Genomic DNA, 18,443 nt, shown 5'->3' on the forward strand with positions numbered 1-18,443 from the left:
TTCCTAACCTATTCCAATATGGCCGAAATATATTTTTTAGATTGCGAATTCGATTTTACGGCCAACACCTAATGTATGAGAACTATTTACTCACAATAATGTAAACAGCTCACAATGACCCTCTAATTACATTTCCCTTATATATATGTTTTACCACAGAAAGTCTAAAAACTTAAAAAATTCTTATTTACTAATGGCAGCGAGTTTACACGAAAAATAAGTAAAATTGAGAAATATGTTTTACTGATAATAGCAAGACGCCATAAAATGCAGTTTAACAATAAGTATCAATCTGTGCAAATGTTTCAGCCAAATAGACAAAAATGGCACCTATATTACCTCAATGTTACATAGTCGTACTAACCAAAATTAGCTAGTATGTCAATCCTTATACTCTCAAAGTTGATGTATATTATACATAACCCGGGGGCACACAGCCATTAGCATCACTATAATGACCGACATTCATAACTCAACCACATCCCAAGTAATACCACTACAACTAATACAGAAGAGGATGCTCTAAAACGTACCGAACCTAGTAAAACAATTCAGGGAAAATACCTTCCCACGAATGTACCCAGGCTACTTGAAACAGATAATCCTGGGCAGGTGGAGTGGCAATTGGTGGGCTCAGGGAGGTTGAGGGACTGAATATCACTGTTGTGGGTGTGCCTGCGGTTGGTGCAAGTGGCTGGGGGTCTGATGTTGTTTGTGTCTGGCTTGTGTCTGTTGGTGCATGCTCAGTCTGTATGTGTGGGCTGGACCTGGTCAGTGGATGCATGTATGCCAGTTGTTTTGCACTTGCAGGGTGTTGTGGGGCATGTGGATGTTGGACTGCATGTCTGCTTATGTTTGCGTGTGGATGAAAATGTATAGGAACAGGGTTTTGGCTTTGGGAAGAGGCAGGAGGTGAGTAGGAAGACTTGGCTGAGGGGAAGGATGGCATCAGTAAGAAGGCCACAGCCTGAAACAACCTCTATAGTATAGACATACTTCTGTGAATTCCCTCCAGGAACTCCAGCATCTGGGCCAATACAGTGGAGTGGCATTGTAGGGCCTTCAGCAGTACATCCTGCCCATCAGAGAGGAGTCTCAGGACGTCAATAGCCTTCTCACTCAAGGCAGCTGGGGCCACGGGGCAGGGGATTAGTTGCCTTGGCCAAAGGAGACATTCTGCACCTTATGGTTTCGGAGCCAGACTAATTTGTGGGGACCAGCAGGGAGGGTGGATAAGAGAGTGGAGGTGGAGGGCAAGGTTGATGTGGTCTCAAGTCCTGGGCTGTCCACCACCTCCACAGAGCGGACACTGGAGGGAGAATCTGATGAAGAGGTTGAAACTTGCTCCTCCTGTGCACGCTCCTCGCCCTCTGTACTAGTGGCTCTGTCACTGTCAGTACCCTGAGCAGTGCCACTCTGGCCAGCTGTATCCTCTACGTCTCCAGCAATATCTCCTCTGCCTGCCTCTGTTGATGCTGAAAAGACAGTTAAAATAGGTGTAAGGACGCTGAAGACATTTCATCCACTAACATTACATAGTTGCAAAATCCTCCAAAGGACACAGTGAACTAAGTTAATAACTTCTACATTTACAAAATGTCAAACCATAACTGGCCAGTAGCAGGACATATTGACAGGGCTACACATGCCACCTACAGCTAAGGACATACACAATTTATAATGGTCTGGCAGTCCACACCAACACTGCAGTGTATGTATCAAACCTAAGTTGACCGTGGATGCCTTGCTTGGTCATCAGAGTCCCATGTATACAAGATGTGGTCATAACACTGTGCATAGCACACAAAACATAATGAATTTGGTCACCACTAAAAATGCTAGACCATTGAGAATAACTCAAGATCTGAGCCCACAAAAAGGCCCAAATTATACATAGACTTCGCTCACACATGTAATCAGTCAATGAGAGCACAACCAACAGTGGAGCTATGAACTCCACAAATATTTCACACATTAAAACCAAAGGACATTCTGGTCCAGTGTCTGAGACACAAAGTCCACAACGTCATCATTCAACAACACAGTCATGACATTGTCATGAAGGGAGATCTCTATGACTATGTATCCACAAATAACGAAGATATATCCACTCACTTTGCTTTGTGTGAAAATCAACATGTCATCCATCTGGTACGTAAGTTGCACATTACACAAAGTACAAGAAAACATGATTTGCAGAAATAAGATCATCCATCGTGAATAACTTAAGCATGTGTTCACTATCCTCTCAGTTTCTTGTACAAATCGACTATATACTCATGGTCACATGTATGCAGCTTCACATTAGAGCCGCTGTCCAATTACATGTCCTACCTTTATTCCATTGTGCAATGTAGGCAATCTCACATGTGAGAAATTTACTCCAAAAACATACACAGTATTGTGTGAGCAACATTGTAAAACATCAGAATATACGTGGTGTGTGTGGGACATCATACAGACATCACATCGTACATGTGTCTGTGACGAATGTCTGACAAAATATCGAAATACATAATATCGAGGTACAAAAATATCGGAGCATTAATATGGATGTCAACAATATCGACATCCTATCTACAACAAGGTAAGTACAAAAATATCAGAAAAAAAATATCAATGTCAAAAATATTGTTTAAAAAAAATCGTTTTTTAAATTAAAAAATATGTTAAATTAGATAATACTTACAAATATAATAAACAGCTAAAAATATTTTATAATATTTAAAATCAATAAGTAATATACATAATGTAATAAAAAATTCATTAAACATATACATATAATATATACTTACTTAATATTCAGTTTTAATCATTATTTTAATATGTTATAAATCATTGCAAATATAAATTACGAATTAATATATACACATAAAATATTAACAAATAAAAAATTTAATAATTATGCAAAAACAAATTAAAAAACATAAATTTACTTTTAATATTTTTAAAATGAATTATATACTACATTAGCTAAAACTATACAAAATATATTAAATAACAGACTGAATAAAATACTATTATAACTCCAAAAATAAAATGTTGGATAGCGTAGAGGTAAAAATAACTATTCCCACTCCAAAGAGTGCAACAGTAGGGAAAGTGTTGGCTAGCGTAGGGGTAAAAATTACTATTCCAACTCCAGAGAATGCAACATTAGGGAAAGTGTTTGATATTGTAGGGGTCAAAATTACTATTCCCACTCCAGAGAATGCAACAGTAGGGAAAGTGTTGGAAAGCGTAGGGTAAAAATTACTATTTCCACTCCAGAGAGTGCAACAGTAGGGAAAGTGTTGGAGAGCGTAGGGGTAAAAATTACTATTTCCACTCCAGAGACTGCAACAGTAGGGAAAGTGTTGGATAGCGTAGGGATAAAAATTACTATTCCCACTCCAGAGAGTGCAACAGTAGGGAAAGTGTTGGATAACGTAGGGGTAAAAATTACTATTCCAACTCCAGAGAGTGTAACAGTAGGGAAAGTGTTGGATAGCGTAGGGGTAAAAATTACTATTCCAATTCCAGAGAGTGCAACAGTAGGGAAAGTGTTGGAGAGCATATGGTAAAAATGACTATTCCCACTCCAGAGAGTGCAACAGTAGGGAAAGTGATGGATAGCCTAGAAGTTAATAATAACATACTTATAAATAAATTAATATTTTAAAATATTTTTTAAAGAAATTATTAAATAAATCTAAACTATTTACAAATACCAATACATAATTATTAGAAACATAATTACCAATGAATAATTAAGTAAAAATAAATGAATACCAATTAATAATAATTAATCACCAATTAATAATTACTCACCAATAATATAATTAACAAAACAATTAATTAAAATAAATTATTACTTAATTACATTTAAATTACTTTCCACCCTACTCCCCTATAAACTCATAACCCGGTACAGAACATAATTATCAATTAATCAATTAATAAAAATTACCAATTAATAATCAATTAACAATATAAATTACAAAAAAAATGTAAATAAATTATTACTTAATTACATTTAAATTGCTTACCACCCTATTTCCCTATAAACCCATAACCCGCTACAGAACATAATTATCAATTAATCAATTAATAAAAATTAATTACCAATTAATAATGAACAATAATATAATTAACAAAAACAATTAATTAAAATAAAATACTTAATTACATTTAAATTACTTCCCACCCTATTCCCCTATAAACCCATAACCCGCTACAGAACATAATGATCAATTAATTTCAATTAATTACCAATTAATAAAAATTAATTATCAATTCATTAAAATTCATTTATAATTCCTAAAAATAATAATTAATTTAGTATAATTAAATTACTTCCCACCCTATTCCCCTATAAACCCACAACCCGCTTTGGTACTAAAATAAAAGATTTACTTAAATTACTTTAAAAAAAAAAATACATATTAAATACATAATAATCTACATAAAATTCATATAAAAATCGATATTAGTAACATCGATATTACTAACATCGATATTAGTAACATCGATATTAGTAACATCGATATTACTAACATCGATATTAACAAAATCAATATTAACAAAATCGATATAACTTACCTTCGAAATTCTGTCCCATCGATATTAAAAATATCGATATTATTTACCTTCTATATTCTGTCCCTTCGATATTTAAACATCGACATTATTGTATGTTGATATTTAAAAATCGATATTTTGTCTGCCTACTGTCTGTGACATAAAACATCATTTTTCCAGGAATTACTACAGGTTCAAAATAAGTAAATTAACTTCACTCATTTCTGGAACCTGGACATAAGTTTAGTAAGAACAGTGTGGTTGAAGCTTCACTACCCATACATGCTTAAATACAAGTCATCCCTACACGTATATGCACCTACATCTGCAGTAAGGAAAATAATGCCTGTGACAGGAGGCAATAGTATAATCACACAGTCAAACACTGTACAAAACCTACCCCCCTGTAGCTGCTGTTGGGCCTTCAACAACCCAACGACCTCTGGGTAGGCCACCGCCAGGATACGGCCCATGTTTCGGACGCACACCTACAGGACCTGGGGAGTACTGCCCCACCTGGACTTGAGCGATCTTATGGGTCCAGGGTCTTATGTCCTACCATTGTTTCTTGCAGTGGGAAAAGGCGATAGATCTCCAGGGACCGCACTTTAACGGCAATGGCTTTCCATAAAGCCTTCTTCTGATGGGCTTGACCTGTACACACAGAAGACATGAAGCAAGAGATTGTAACAACAAGTCCAATCTACAAACTTCATAATTGTTAAAAGGGAGAAACTGTATGAACATGTATGTGGAATCTCACCACACAACATAGGTACTCAACACAATGTAAAATACATCTCCAACTAGAGACAATCTAGTTGCTTTACACTTCACCCTTGTGGTGTAACGCACTGGCTAACACAGCCTATCCAATACATGGAATGCATGTCCTTTAGTTTTGTACCATGCTGTGGTTAACATGTGAAAAACACACAATAATAGCTTTTCATGCAGTGGAGGACAGTGGAACACGTTAGCATACACCCTGTACTCACCTGACAACTTACACATGCCTCCAACAGCCTAACAATGGTGTGCATACTGACCACTACCATGAGAAAGCACAATGCGTGCATTTATATGCGCCACACTTACAGACACTACTCAGACGTGGCAATCAGATGTTGGCCAATCATACATATCACATACCAACAGAAGCAAACATATATCAATACAGGTGGTGAATCACGTCATGGCACATACCCACTGCCATCATAGCACTCACAAATGAAGGGACCCTAGAGAAATCCAAAAATAGTTGGTACCTGCTTAACCCCAACCAGTTCTAGAGTGAATAAAAATACAAAGGAATCAACTTGTGACACTTGCAGTACACACATTTTCAGTTTACAATGTAATTGACTATGTCACCAATACCCACATCGTTGACTGGGTATGAACCATGTTAACAAAGTTAGGTCATAGCAGAGAATTATTGTGTGGAAAACTACATTCAATTCCATAGAAAGGCATATTGCAAGATGTGTGATGGCAGGATTACACTAACTGAACATGTTGAATACAGTCAGTATAAATGTAGACACATATGAAGATTTTCAGAATACTCAGCCTCTCAGACAATGTCATTTGACATGGTTGTCAACATGCACAATCTATGATCATGCAGACCTTCAAAATTGAAAATCAAACAGCTCTCTGGTGTAAGTTGAGGCAATAACTGTTTTGAACAGCATGGACTTCAGTGCGTTCAGAGTGTCAAAGCTTAATTGATGTAATCCCTTATACTGTTACTGCAACTCCCTAACATGTTTTTCAGGTGCAGAAATTAACTTTTGCACACCAAGGCTACATTTATGGAACTCAAAGAACATAAGTAAAGGGAAACCACTAACCACAGACAGCCTTGATCGTGAGACAGAACTTCCAAGTCATCCTAGAATTAAAGTGAAACTCAGTCGTTTCATGTTTGCATGGAAACATTCCAGTTTTCTTTAAATGTTTGTCACCTACGCATATAGCAAATCCCAGTTCAGTGTTCAATAGTACACACTTGGTCCAGGCAGCAGGACGATCAAACCTTGTGTATGAATCACTATTAGTCTGTACATACAAAGGTATGTAGGTGTATGTGCGTGCACATTCATTTTACAGCCATTGTCTTCCGAATAAATGTCTGTTTCATGTGATTGCAACAATGAATACAGAACACATATACATCACTTGAGTGTAAATACATGTACACAATAATTGTACTGTGCAACCTATGCCACAAGGCGTGTAGTTTCAATGAGATTTAACTGAATAATGAAGGTCATTTGTAAACATAACTATTCCATATATCACATATCTGTACTAGTGCATGCCTCCATGGCCCCCTTAATATTTCACATGATTTATAATGGCCACAAAAATACCATTCAAAACAGATATACACAAAGATGTGCAGAGCATCAGAGTGTTGAAGGAATGTGAGGTACTCACCTGCTCGTCTGATGAGCTGTACAGTTCATGATAGTGGGAGAGGACCTTTTCCACCATCTCTCCAGCTAATCTGGGTAGAAGGCTGGGACTCTCACACCTTCCGCACGACTCATGATGGCACATAGAAATGGCAAACAGCAGCTGTAGTTGAGGAGGTGTAGATTGCGACAGTGTCAGGAGGCAAGTGGAGTGCATTGGTAACTGTGTTGTATTGGGACAAAAATCGCCAATGTGATATAAAGTGTACAGCTTCCGCATGTGAGACTGCCCTCCTCGTGTGGCCAATATCCGGCGGAGTTTGTTGTTTTTCGAGTGTCTGTGAACAGACACCAGGCAGTGGCCATTTGGTTAGCTGTCATTTTTCAAAGTTAAAATACAAAACTAAGGCTTGCAATCCAGGCAATGTGATGTGTAATCTTTTGAAAAATTGAGCAGGAAATTTTCATGAAATGGGCATGGGTCAGATCCTGGCTCAACATCTGACTCAGGTATGTACTCATGGATGACTACTATTGTGTGACAACACATTTGTTCATTGCTGACTGATATTCCAACATGGAAATTCTTATGGAGGCATTTCTGACCATAAGACTTTGGTAACTACAGTTACTGTCGATGGCAATTGTACAGCAATGTACAAGGTTATGACATGATCTTGTCCGTTGCAATTATCTTCATACGAAAACCACTACTGAAAGCACATGAATGATCAGGGTCGGTCTGTAATCACGGAGTTCTCGGAGAATATACCACAGAGACTGTGTGCGCTGGTACCATGGCACAGAGGTACCCATGTCACCTTTCCGTTACAAAACTGTTGGAATGCCACACTTCCGCCTTGCCCATGTGATGGCTCATCAACACAGTCCAACCTGCATGTGATCCTGCTTTGTAAATTCCATCAAGCCCACAGAAAGATCTGGCTACTACCGATATTAAGAACTTGGGGGTTGAGACAATGCAGACCCGCCCTCTTAAGACTCCAAATGCTGGAAACGGAAAATGTCTGTTATTTTGTTAGTAGTTTTTTAAAATGCATCATGAAACATAGAAAGAATCTCTAAAAATCCTCATCAAGCCCACTTTGAGCGGTTTCTTGCATATTTTTGACTAACTCCTTTTTAACTATGAAATGAATGTTATACGAAATACTATGCAATGTGTGTATTTTTGTAACGTACGATATTACTTGTCTCTTTTATGGTTTTTCCATTGTGAATAAGCCGAATAAAGATTTTATTATTATTATTTCCCATGTGTAAGAGCAGAGTTTGTTCAAACAGAGAGATTTGGATTGGGAAAGCTACCACCTCAGGCATGTCAGTACTCACTGGCCTGAGTGTCAGGAGGAGCCCAGCTGTATCAATGTACACCGTACAAGACTTTTCCGACATAGAGACAAAGGGAGTACAGCTTGTTAATAGGGGGAGCAAAGCTTGTTCTGCCACAGATAAATTCATACATTACATTTCATGTAACCCATCAGTGTGTTGAACCATGGTACCACTGCCAGCTAGTTCTTTGAAAGGGTGCAGCATGTGACACGTTGGTGTGTTCATACATTCTGACTCAGTATCCAATTATCCACATACCAATTCACTGAGGAAGAGTGCTGATGCTTGGGATATGGAGTCAGAACTTTCATAGGTGTTACAATACCCAATTGTTGGCTAAAAACTGCGAGCTTTAAGGCAAAAAGGGTGCTGTACAAGTCTAAGATTTAACATCTGTAATTGTTACAACATTCCCTGGGATCTTTGTCAAGCCAACTGTAATATACACTTGTTCTAGGATTGTACAGTATTTAGAAGGTATCTAGTACTGTACATAACGTCCACAGAACAGAGGAAAATGTGGCAAATATGGGACTTTATCACAATCTCAATTTGAGACATTGACTGTTTCCAATGAACATGTTTACAATCGGACCAGTATGTGGGTACTTGTCTTTACATACAGAGACTGTTGCACATACAACGTAAACGTTGTAAGCACCAAATTCGGCATAGTGGATGATGGGGGGGTACGGTGGATAGGAAGGGGTGGATCACCACCTTCCCACCCTAGGTTGAGATCACTAGGGTGGGAACCCTTTACAGAGGATTGGCGGTACTGGGCAGTTTCAGACCCTTGCATTAAGAATTCTGCAGTAGCAGGGGGGACTGGGTGAGAGGGAGAGGAATTCTGCAGCAGCAGGGGGGACAGGGTAAGAGGGAGCGTGTTAGACCTGGCATCATTGGTGTGAGCCTCCCTTGCATTTTTACTGATGATCTGTGTTTTTGATATGTTTTGCTGGTTATATGCTTTTGGGCACTGTGCCACTGCTATTGAGTGCCACAGTACAAGTGCTCCCTATGTTAAATTATTGTACTGATTAATGACTCCATGATTTGGTTATTTGATTTACTTGTCAGACCCTAGTACAGTGCACCATGTGTGCCCAGAGCTTGTAGATCAAATGCTGCTGGTGGGCTTGCAGCACTGGTTGCGCCTCCCACAGAAGCAGCTTGTAAAGTGTGTCTCAGGCCTGCCATTGCAAGGACTGTGTGCAGTCTGTGACTGCCATGCCTGTTGACTGTCTGTTGGGCAATGATTTGGAACGCTCCCCTTGGGTTAAGGTGGAGAAGAATGCTCGTTTGGAGATGGTGGGTCTGCCTGAGTGGGTGTGTGTGACCACTCGGTCTATGGCAGCCAAGGGTGTTCAAGAGATCCTGGAGCCTGAAAGTATGGCCCAGGAGCCTGCATTAAAGAGAAGAGGTAAGGGGCGCCGGAAACCAGCCCCCATTGTTCCCAGAGTCCAGGGGGAGGCAGACCTTGAGGGGGATGCCCCGGGACCTACAGGGGAGCAAATTGCTGAACTGGGGGACCTGCCTGATCTGACCCATTGGCAGCAACAAGGAGGCCCCTCCAAGGAGGAATTTTGTGCAGAGCAGAGGAAGTGCCCTTCTCTTGAGGGTTTGTGGCAACAGGCCACAAACCAGGAAGCGGGTGATCAGTCTGGATCACATTGGATCTACTGGGAGAACAACCTCCTGTATAGCAAGCCTAAGGTTGCTGAGCCTGGGTCAGCCCATGTGCTGGTGGTACCCAGCGCTTCAGAGCCTTCCCCTTGGGTTTGGCTCATGATGTACCTTTAGCTGGACATCTGGGGCAGGACAATTCCTTTGAAAGGCTTGTCACCCACTTTTATTGGCCCCAGATGCGGAAGAGTTCAGATACTCATTGTAGGACTAGTCAAACTTGTCAGGCAAGAGGGAAAAGTGGAAGGAAGCACAGGGCTCCTATCCAACCTTTCCCTGTAGTCAGTACCCCCTTTGATCGGGTGGGCATTGACATTGTGGGGCCACTGGACCCCAAGACAGCCATGGGCAACAGGTTTATCCTGGTCTTGGTGGACTCTGCTACCTGGTACCCAGAAGCCATTCCGCTCAGGACAGTGACGGCCCCCGTGGTGGGATGTGCACTGACGGGGATCTTCTGCCGTGTGGGGTTCCCCAGAGAGGTGGTGTCTGACCTAGGTACAAACTTCATTTCCAGTTATATGAAGTCTCTGTGGGAGGAGTGTGGTGTTACTTATATGTTCACCACTCCTTAACACCCACAAGGTAATGGGCTGGGTGAGAGATTCAACTGGACCCTCAAGGGCATGATTATAGGGCAAGAGGAACCTATGAGGCGTAAGTGGGACGTCCTTTTGCCATGCCTTCTTTTTGCTTACCATGAGGTGCCACAAAAGTTACTAGGGTTCAGCCCCTTTCAACTGTTGTATGGACACCCGGTAAGAGAACCTTTGAGTCTGGTCAAGGAAGGCAGGGAGCAATCTCATAGAAAACCTCCCCAGGATTTATACAGTTACATGCTGGCCTTCAGGAACCAAACTCAGCGATCCACACAACTTGCTCAAGCGAATCTGGAAGCCAGCCAGGAGGACATGAAGCAGTGGTACGATCAGAATGCCACTCTGATTGAGCTTCAACCTGGATAGAAAGTTTGGGTCATGGCCCCTGTAGAGCATTGTGCGCTCCAGGACAGGTGGACCGTGCGCAAGAGTGATGTCACCTATTTGGTGAACTTGCGGTCTCCTAGAAACCTTTTGCGGGTCTTGCATGTTAACCGCCTGAAGCCCCACTTAGAAAGGTCCAAAGTGGGCATGCTCCTAGTGACAGATGATGGAATGGAGGAGGAGACCGAGCCTCTTCCTGACCTCCTTTCTGCAACAGAGCAAGATGGGTCAATGGATGGTGTCAGCCTCTCTAGCACACTGACCCTTGATCAGCAGCAAGATTGTCGCCAACTGTTGGGGCAATTCTCTGATTTATTTTCCTTGATTCCTAGTGTCACAGAGTGGTGGGCCCATGACTTGGACACTGGGGACAGTCCTCCTGTGAAGCACAAGGCTTAGAGAGTGACTGACAATGTCAGAGCTTACATTAAGGAGGAAATCTCCACGATGTTTGCCTTAGGGGTGATTGAGTCCTCTAGCAGTCCTTGGGCGAGCCCAGTGGTTTTGGTCCCAAAGTCTGCTGCGCCTGGTGCCACACCAGGCTTGCGGTTCTGTGTGGACTACCGAGGACTCAATTCAGTCACCAGGACTGACGCGCACCCCATCCCCAGAGCTGATGAGCTCATTGATCGGTTAGGGGCTGCACAGTACCTCAGCACGTTTGATTTGATGTCTGGTTACTGGCAGATCGCCTTGACTGATGGGGTTACAGAGTGGTCAGCATTCTCCACACCAGATGGGCACCACTGATTCCGGGTCATGCCTTTTGAATTGAAGAATGCCCCTGCTACCTTTCAGAGGTTGGTCAACCAGGTGTTGGCTGGACTGGAAGATTTCAGTGCTGCCTACCTGAATGATATTGCAGTGTTCAGCGCCAGTTGGGAAGAACATCTGCGCCACCTCTGGGAAGTGCTGATGGCACTGCGAAAGGCAGGCCTCACAATCAAGGCGAGTAAGTGCCAGATCGGGCAGGGTTCCGTGGTGTACTTGTGGCACCAGGTAGGGAGCGGCCAGGTTTTGCCCCTTCAACCCAAGATTGATACCATCCTGGCATGGGAACCCCCAAAGACTCAGACACAGGTGAGAGCCTTTTTAGGACTCATGGGGTACTACAGGAGATTTGTCAAGGGTATGGCAACATTGTTGCACCCTTGACTGAGCTGACTTCCAGGAAGCAGCCCAAGAAATTACTGGACTAACACCTGTCAGAAGGCTTTTGACACCCTGAAGACTGCCATGTGCACAACACCCATGTGTCAGGCGCCCAACTTCTCCAAGTAATTCATTGTTCCAACAGACGTTTCAGAGCATGGTGTGGGGGCTGTTCTATCACAGATTAATGAAGAGGGCCTAGACCAACCTGTAGCCTTTATCAGTAGGATGTTACTTCCACGGGAACAGAGGTGGAGTGCAATGGAGCGTGAAGCATTTGCTGTGGTCTGGGCACTGAAGAAGGTGAGACCATATTTGCTGAGGTGGTCCATTTCCTTACAGGGTCTGGACTTTACGGTGGAACACCGCCCTGGTACAGAACACGCCAACGCTGATGGTCTGTCCAGATTTTTCCGCCTGAGCGAAGAGAACTCCCAATGGGAAGGGTAGTTGTCCCCACATTTCAGCTGGAGGGGACACGTGTTAGACCTGGCATCATTGGCGTGAGTCTCCCTTCCATTTTTTACTGATGGTCTCCACTGCTTTTGATATGTTTTGCTGGTTATATGCTTTGGGCACTGTGCCATTGCTATTCAGTGCTAAAGTGCAAGTGCTCCCTACGTTAAATTATTGTACTGATTAGTGACTCCATGATTTGGTTTTTGATTTACTTGTCAGACCCTAGTACAGTGCACCATGTGTGCCCAGGGCTTGTAAATCAGATGCTGGTGGTGGGCTTGCAGCACTGATTGTGCTACCCACAGAAGCAGCTTATAAAGTGTGTCTCAGGCCTGCCATTGCAAGGCCTGTGTGCAGTCTATGACTGCCATGTCCACTTGGCAAGTGCACCCACTTGCCAGTCCCTAAACCTTCCCTTTTCTTCATATCAGACACCCCTATGGTAGGTCCAAGGGCAGCGTGCATTGTAAGTATTAGGTAGGACATGCCCTGGTGTGTGTGGCATGACCTAATAGTGAATTACATCCATGTTCGTTTTTCACTATTACAAGGCTACCTATTTCCCATAGGCCAGAATGGGCAGTTAGATTATTACATTTTATAATCCTAACTGACTCAAGGAACTAGGTGGAAATTCGAATTTGGTATGCCTGAACTCAGAATGATAAAATACATCTTTTAGTAAAGTGGGTTTTAACATTCTGTGTTTGAAAATACCACTTTTGGAAAATGGGTATTTTCTTGCCTAACTATCCAAGCATGCCTGTGCTAGGTTGTGTATTCCTTGTCTGGAGTTTGAGTGACAGGGGCTGGGGGATTCCAGGAGACAGCGCGAGTCAGCCCAGTGGTGAATAAAGAGATCTGCATCTAGATGGGAGAAAGGAGTTACACCTGGGACCTGAATAGGGCTGTGCCTTCCCTCCACAATGCTGGTTCCACCTCCTGTGGTGCGTCTGATGTCTCTGCCCTGCACTGTGAAAGGAGAGAAGGAGTCATGTCTACAGAGTTGTGGACATGACTCCTTGTGGAGGAAAGGCTGTGCCTTCCCTCCACAATGCTGGCTCCACCTTCTGTGGGGCGTCTGATCTGTGTCAGAATAGGAAGTATCCCCCTCAGAGATCACCTGCACAGTGTAATGTCTTGCCCATGGCTCCACAATCCTAGCAGCTAATGCACACCCCGGTCTGTCACCCTCACCATAATATCTAGCTTTACAACGCTGCGACAAATGCCTTACTTCCTGGTCCGCCAACTCATTATATTCTGTCACCTTTGCGCGTAAGGCAGCCAAGTTAGCATTCGCTGGTGCCTCCTGATAATGTCGCTTCATTGTCAGCAGGTCTTTCTCTACCCTTTTCATGTAATCCCATAGAGATTTGAGCACCCCAGCTTGCAAGCCTATACATGCCCCGCGGACAGTCACTTTAAATGCTTCCCATACAATGCCCATACTTTGCACTGATCCGAGATTATCATTAAAATAATTTTCTATAGCCATTCGTATCCCTTCATTAAAGACTGGGTCTAGCAGTGCCGAGGACTGCAGTGTCCATTGATACGGGGCCGGAGCATATGCGGGCATCTGTATGATGAGCAATACAGGTGCATGATCTGATAAGGTGCGGGGCAGATGCACCACCCTGGTAACCCATGTGTTGATGTTGTGCGTTGCAAGCCACAAATCTAGTCGTGACCATGTGTTATGTGTATACAAATAGCACATTCCCTTCCGCAACCCAGGATGCCTCAGCCTCCAAACATCAGTAAGTCCCAGGTCGCACATACCATCCTGATCCGCCTATTTTAATAGTGGAATTTACTTGCGAGTGACGGTCCATCTCTTGGTTCAGCACCACATTAAAACCCCCCCCACATATGATGACAGATGGTGGAAACATATATATTTTGTTCCACAGCATTTTAAAAAACTCTGGATCGTCTATAGACATTCACCATCGTGATCAAAGTGCCACACAGCCTACCTTGCACTATGACATATCGACCATTATCGCCAACCTCTTCATAGCTACTCTCAAAGGGGATATTTTTTTTTTAACTAACACCATCACCACCGCGCATACGAGGAGTATGAAGAGGCGAAACGTGCACCCGCTCATTTTTTGGCCACAGCAGAATGCCTACTGAGATGAGTCTCTTGTAGTAGCGCAACTTGAACATTGTGACAGTCTAAGTACGCCAGTACCTGCCTAGTTTTTTTTGGATTGTTTAATCCCCTGATATTCCACTTAATCCTAGTAAATTTCCCGGATTCTTCCATTACCCGCATTGCTGAGGCATTACATTAAACAGAATATCATACATTGCAACACCATACTTCCGAAGCAATAGAGAAGTAACGCCGTTTACACAGCTGCACATGTAAACAACCCTTTGGAAAACACCCCCCACCCACCCCAGCAGCCCAACTATGCCGAGGACATCCCCAATAAAGAACAAACAACATTTAGCAAAATACAGTCCCATCCATCGTGAGTAACAAAAGCCCCAACGCAGCCATACCCCAAAAAAAAATCAACTTGGGTTGCACTCACATGAAGGACACCAGAAGCCAAGTGATCCCCTCAATGTAATGAGGGGAGGTCGGGGCAGCAGTACCATCTCCCTCCCTTAGACATCCTAGATAACAATCGCACCTGCGCTCATGTCAACAGCCATAAGAATTACAATATACAATTTGGACCGCGCGTACCTGGAAAATCCCCATCAGCTCTGCGTGTCCTTTTGCGCTCAATTTGTTTGATGAATTGCATAGCGTCTTTTGGGGTCATGAACATTCGGGTCTTACCACCATGTTGGATCCGAAATCGCGCTGGGTATAACATAGCGTATTTTATCTCCAAGGTTTGCAGCCATTTTTTAACCGTCTGGAACTCCCGCCTCATATGTTGCACCGCCGCCGTGAAATCCGGGAACAGCTGCACCTACACGCCCTGGTATGTGGTAGTGCCCATCTCCCTCGCCAGATGAAGTGCCCCATCGCGGTCGCAATAGTTAAGCAACCTTGCGATTATTGGGTGAGGGGTCACCCCCGGAATGGGTCGAGGCGCCAAAGACCTGTGCGCCCGCTCAACCACCAACATTCCAGAGAAGCTCTCAGCACCAAAGAGTGTTTTGAGCATGTCCTCGATGTAGAGCTCCCTCTTCCCAACATTGGTAGATTCCGGGACGCCGAGAATGCGTAGATTGTTACGCCTGGACCTAGCTTCTAAGACCTCATTCTTTGCGTTTATCACAGACAGCAGCCTCTCCATTTGTGCACATGATTTAGCAGTACTCTCCACTTTGTCCTCAGCATTCGAAATCCGCTGTTCTGCCTCTGCCAAGCACACTCCTTGCTTGTCCAGTTTGGACGACATGCTATTTATGCGAAGTTTGAGAGTGTCTATTTTACCATCAATGGTCTGTAAACTCTGCTGCATAGACACTAACATGCGATCCAGCTTACTAGAGCCGCCAGCCTCCATGTCCGTTTCCGTATCTGATGCTACTTGTGGCACTACTTTCTTGAGGCGCTATGATTCAAAAGTTAACTTGGGTTGCACTTGTTTATCCGGTTTGCCCATCTCGACTGCATGGGGGTCCAAAGCACCAGCAAATGCAAACGCAGACCTCCGTTCACAAGGCTAACCGTCCAGTACACTCCGCTTATGCCCCTAGACCAGTGAGTCGCAGCCATATGTCTGGCGATCTAGATCAGGCATCACAGAGCTCAGCACCTCCGGCTGCAGTCAGTCCCATAGTAGCATCTTCGCAACGCACGTTGTGCTGAATCTGGACTCAACCTTCCCACAATGTAGTCCAGTAGGCACAGAAGGTGAAGGAATGCTGAATTCAACATTGAGCAGAAGCTTATACCAGCGGCAGACAGTCAGACAAGGCCCAGCAGTCACTACTTTTAAGCAAGGGGGCAGACAAATACACTATTGCCGAACCTGCGAATAATGGGTACGCTCCCCGCTAGTCACATACTCCTCTTGACTCCACCAATGGTATTCAGGAAGCTGCAGGCAGCGTATACTTTAGTCCTGTTCAGGCGAGCCCCCAGTCAGTGTGCGCCCTTCCGTGCTTCAAACAGCAACCCCCTCCACTATCTTCCAGTGCCACTTTTAGAGTCTCTGTGAAAATGGCACGCATATATGGGTCTCCCTGAGAAAATGTTCAAGTCCAGCACGCTTCAGTATCATCCACATTAACAATCAAAGCCAACACTCACTGGGTATATCTGAGGCTTCAAGCGTCAGGCGGTGATGTGCTGTGCAGCCGCTTACTGAGCTCCCCACCTCTATGTCCACATCAGCACTCGCGCGCCTTCCGCCATTATCCGCCGTCCGTTATATAACATGGCAGGCTGAGATCATCCCCAGGGCAACTCTACCTATGTGCGGCGGCCCACAGTGATGATTTCAGTGAGCCGGCGCTCACCCGCTGCGCCAGCTCCGACAGTCCACCCAGGCACTCCACACCTACCGCTCTCCCTCCTGCGGCCTCTGATCACAAAGCATCAGCTCCAGACAGCAGGTACACGGGCAGCGAGGCCAACGCCGACCCTCACACCTCAGCTGCAATTACACTAAGCGGGTCCGCCTCACCGTCCGTGCCGCTCCGCAGCGCCAATATTCATCACAGGCTCTTCGCCCAATATCAGCCACGGCTAGAGCTCAGCAACACAGCCGCCTCAGTTCTCATGGAGCCCGGGCCACCATTTCATGAAGGCAGCGCGAGCTAGCACCGGCAGGCGCCTGGAGCGCTCATCTTCCACCGATCTTCGCCGCCCGGACATCAACAAGCAGCTCACAGGTAGTCACACCCGCAGCAAATTTTCAATGGATGTCACGTAGAGAGGCAGAATATTTGCAGGATTATGGCCCGACCAGCAAAGCTGCACTAATGTGCGGCCATCTTGCTTCGGGCACTCTAACGCCCCGCCTTCACGCCACTTTGTTAATGTGGTAGCACTCCCCTACATTAACGCATTGAGTGCATCTTCTGCAATTAGGTCCTTCTCTCTACAGAACGTGCAAGTAGGAGACATTTGTGCTAGTTGTATTAGTTTTGAAACATAACATATAAATTAATATTGACCCAATGGACAGACTGCAGTTTGAAACTTTTAGAAAAAGTATTGAAAACCTGTAATAGTAAAAGTTTTCTATCAATTCTAAAGGCTACTCAAGATACTCTGAACATGTGACATTGTAATTGTTACACCTGACAGTGGGTCTTAAGAAAAAGTACATGTACGTACAGGAAATGTGGATGCTGTCCAAGTTTTCCTGAACCCAGCCCAGAAGAAGTACACAGTCTGCTGTAAGACAGATCTCTGCCACTTACCGTAGACCGTCAACAGCGAGGGGGGATCTGTCATCTGTACCCCATTTATCAGTACTGTAATCACCACGTAGTTACCGGTGTCACTTGTTCGCAGGTCTGTGATCCGTAATGAACCATCCGGTAGTACCGACTCCCGGCCAGAGTGCTTGGGACCACGGGTCTGTTTTCCAGTTGAGGCGAGGTACACGATAATCTGTTGCATGTTATTAGGTTCTGTCCCTTTGAACCAGTTAACTGAGAATATATCTTTAGGTTCCGTGGTAATGAGAGTGGCCGTCTCTCCCACAATGGCAGTGACGTTTTGCAACTTGGGCTCCTTCCCCACCGTCTGCTGCACCCAGATACCAAGCCAGGCTGGAAGGGAAGGAGAGAAATCAGATCTTTGATGCACAAATCACTAGTCACACATAGTTTTTCCTTCTTCAAGCTGTACCACCAAACGCAGGGATAACCCTATACTAACCATATTATC

The 18,443-nt window shown here is 44.0% G+C and overlaps 1 protein-coding gene across 1 annotated transcript in view; it reads right to left on the reverse strand.

Moving 5' to 3' along the window:
• The window catches only part of LOC147706625 (cell adhesion molecule CEACAM1-like), a 464,428-nt gene that overhangs the window by 397,899 nt on the left and 48,086 nt on the right, over positions 1-18,443 (reverse strand). The window contains exon 2 of the mRNA XM_086933115.1: positions 17,972-18,325. Within this exon, the coding sequence (XP_086789241.1) occupies positions 17,972-18,325 (354 nt within the window). The remainder of the gene's footprint in view (positions 1-17,971; positions 18,326-18,443) is intronic.

Source organism: Lissotriton vulgaris, chromosome 7 (genome assembly GCF_964263255.1).
Source record: "Lissotriton vulgaris chromosome 7, aLisVul1.2, whole genome shotgun sequence".
NCBI classification, from domain to species: Eukaryota; Metazoa; Chordata; class Amphibia; order Caudata; family Salamandridae; genus Lissotriton; species Lissotriton vulgaris.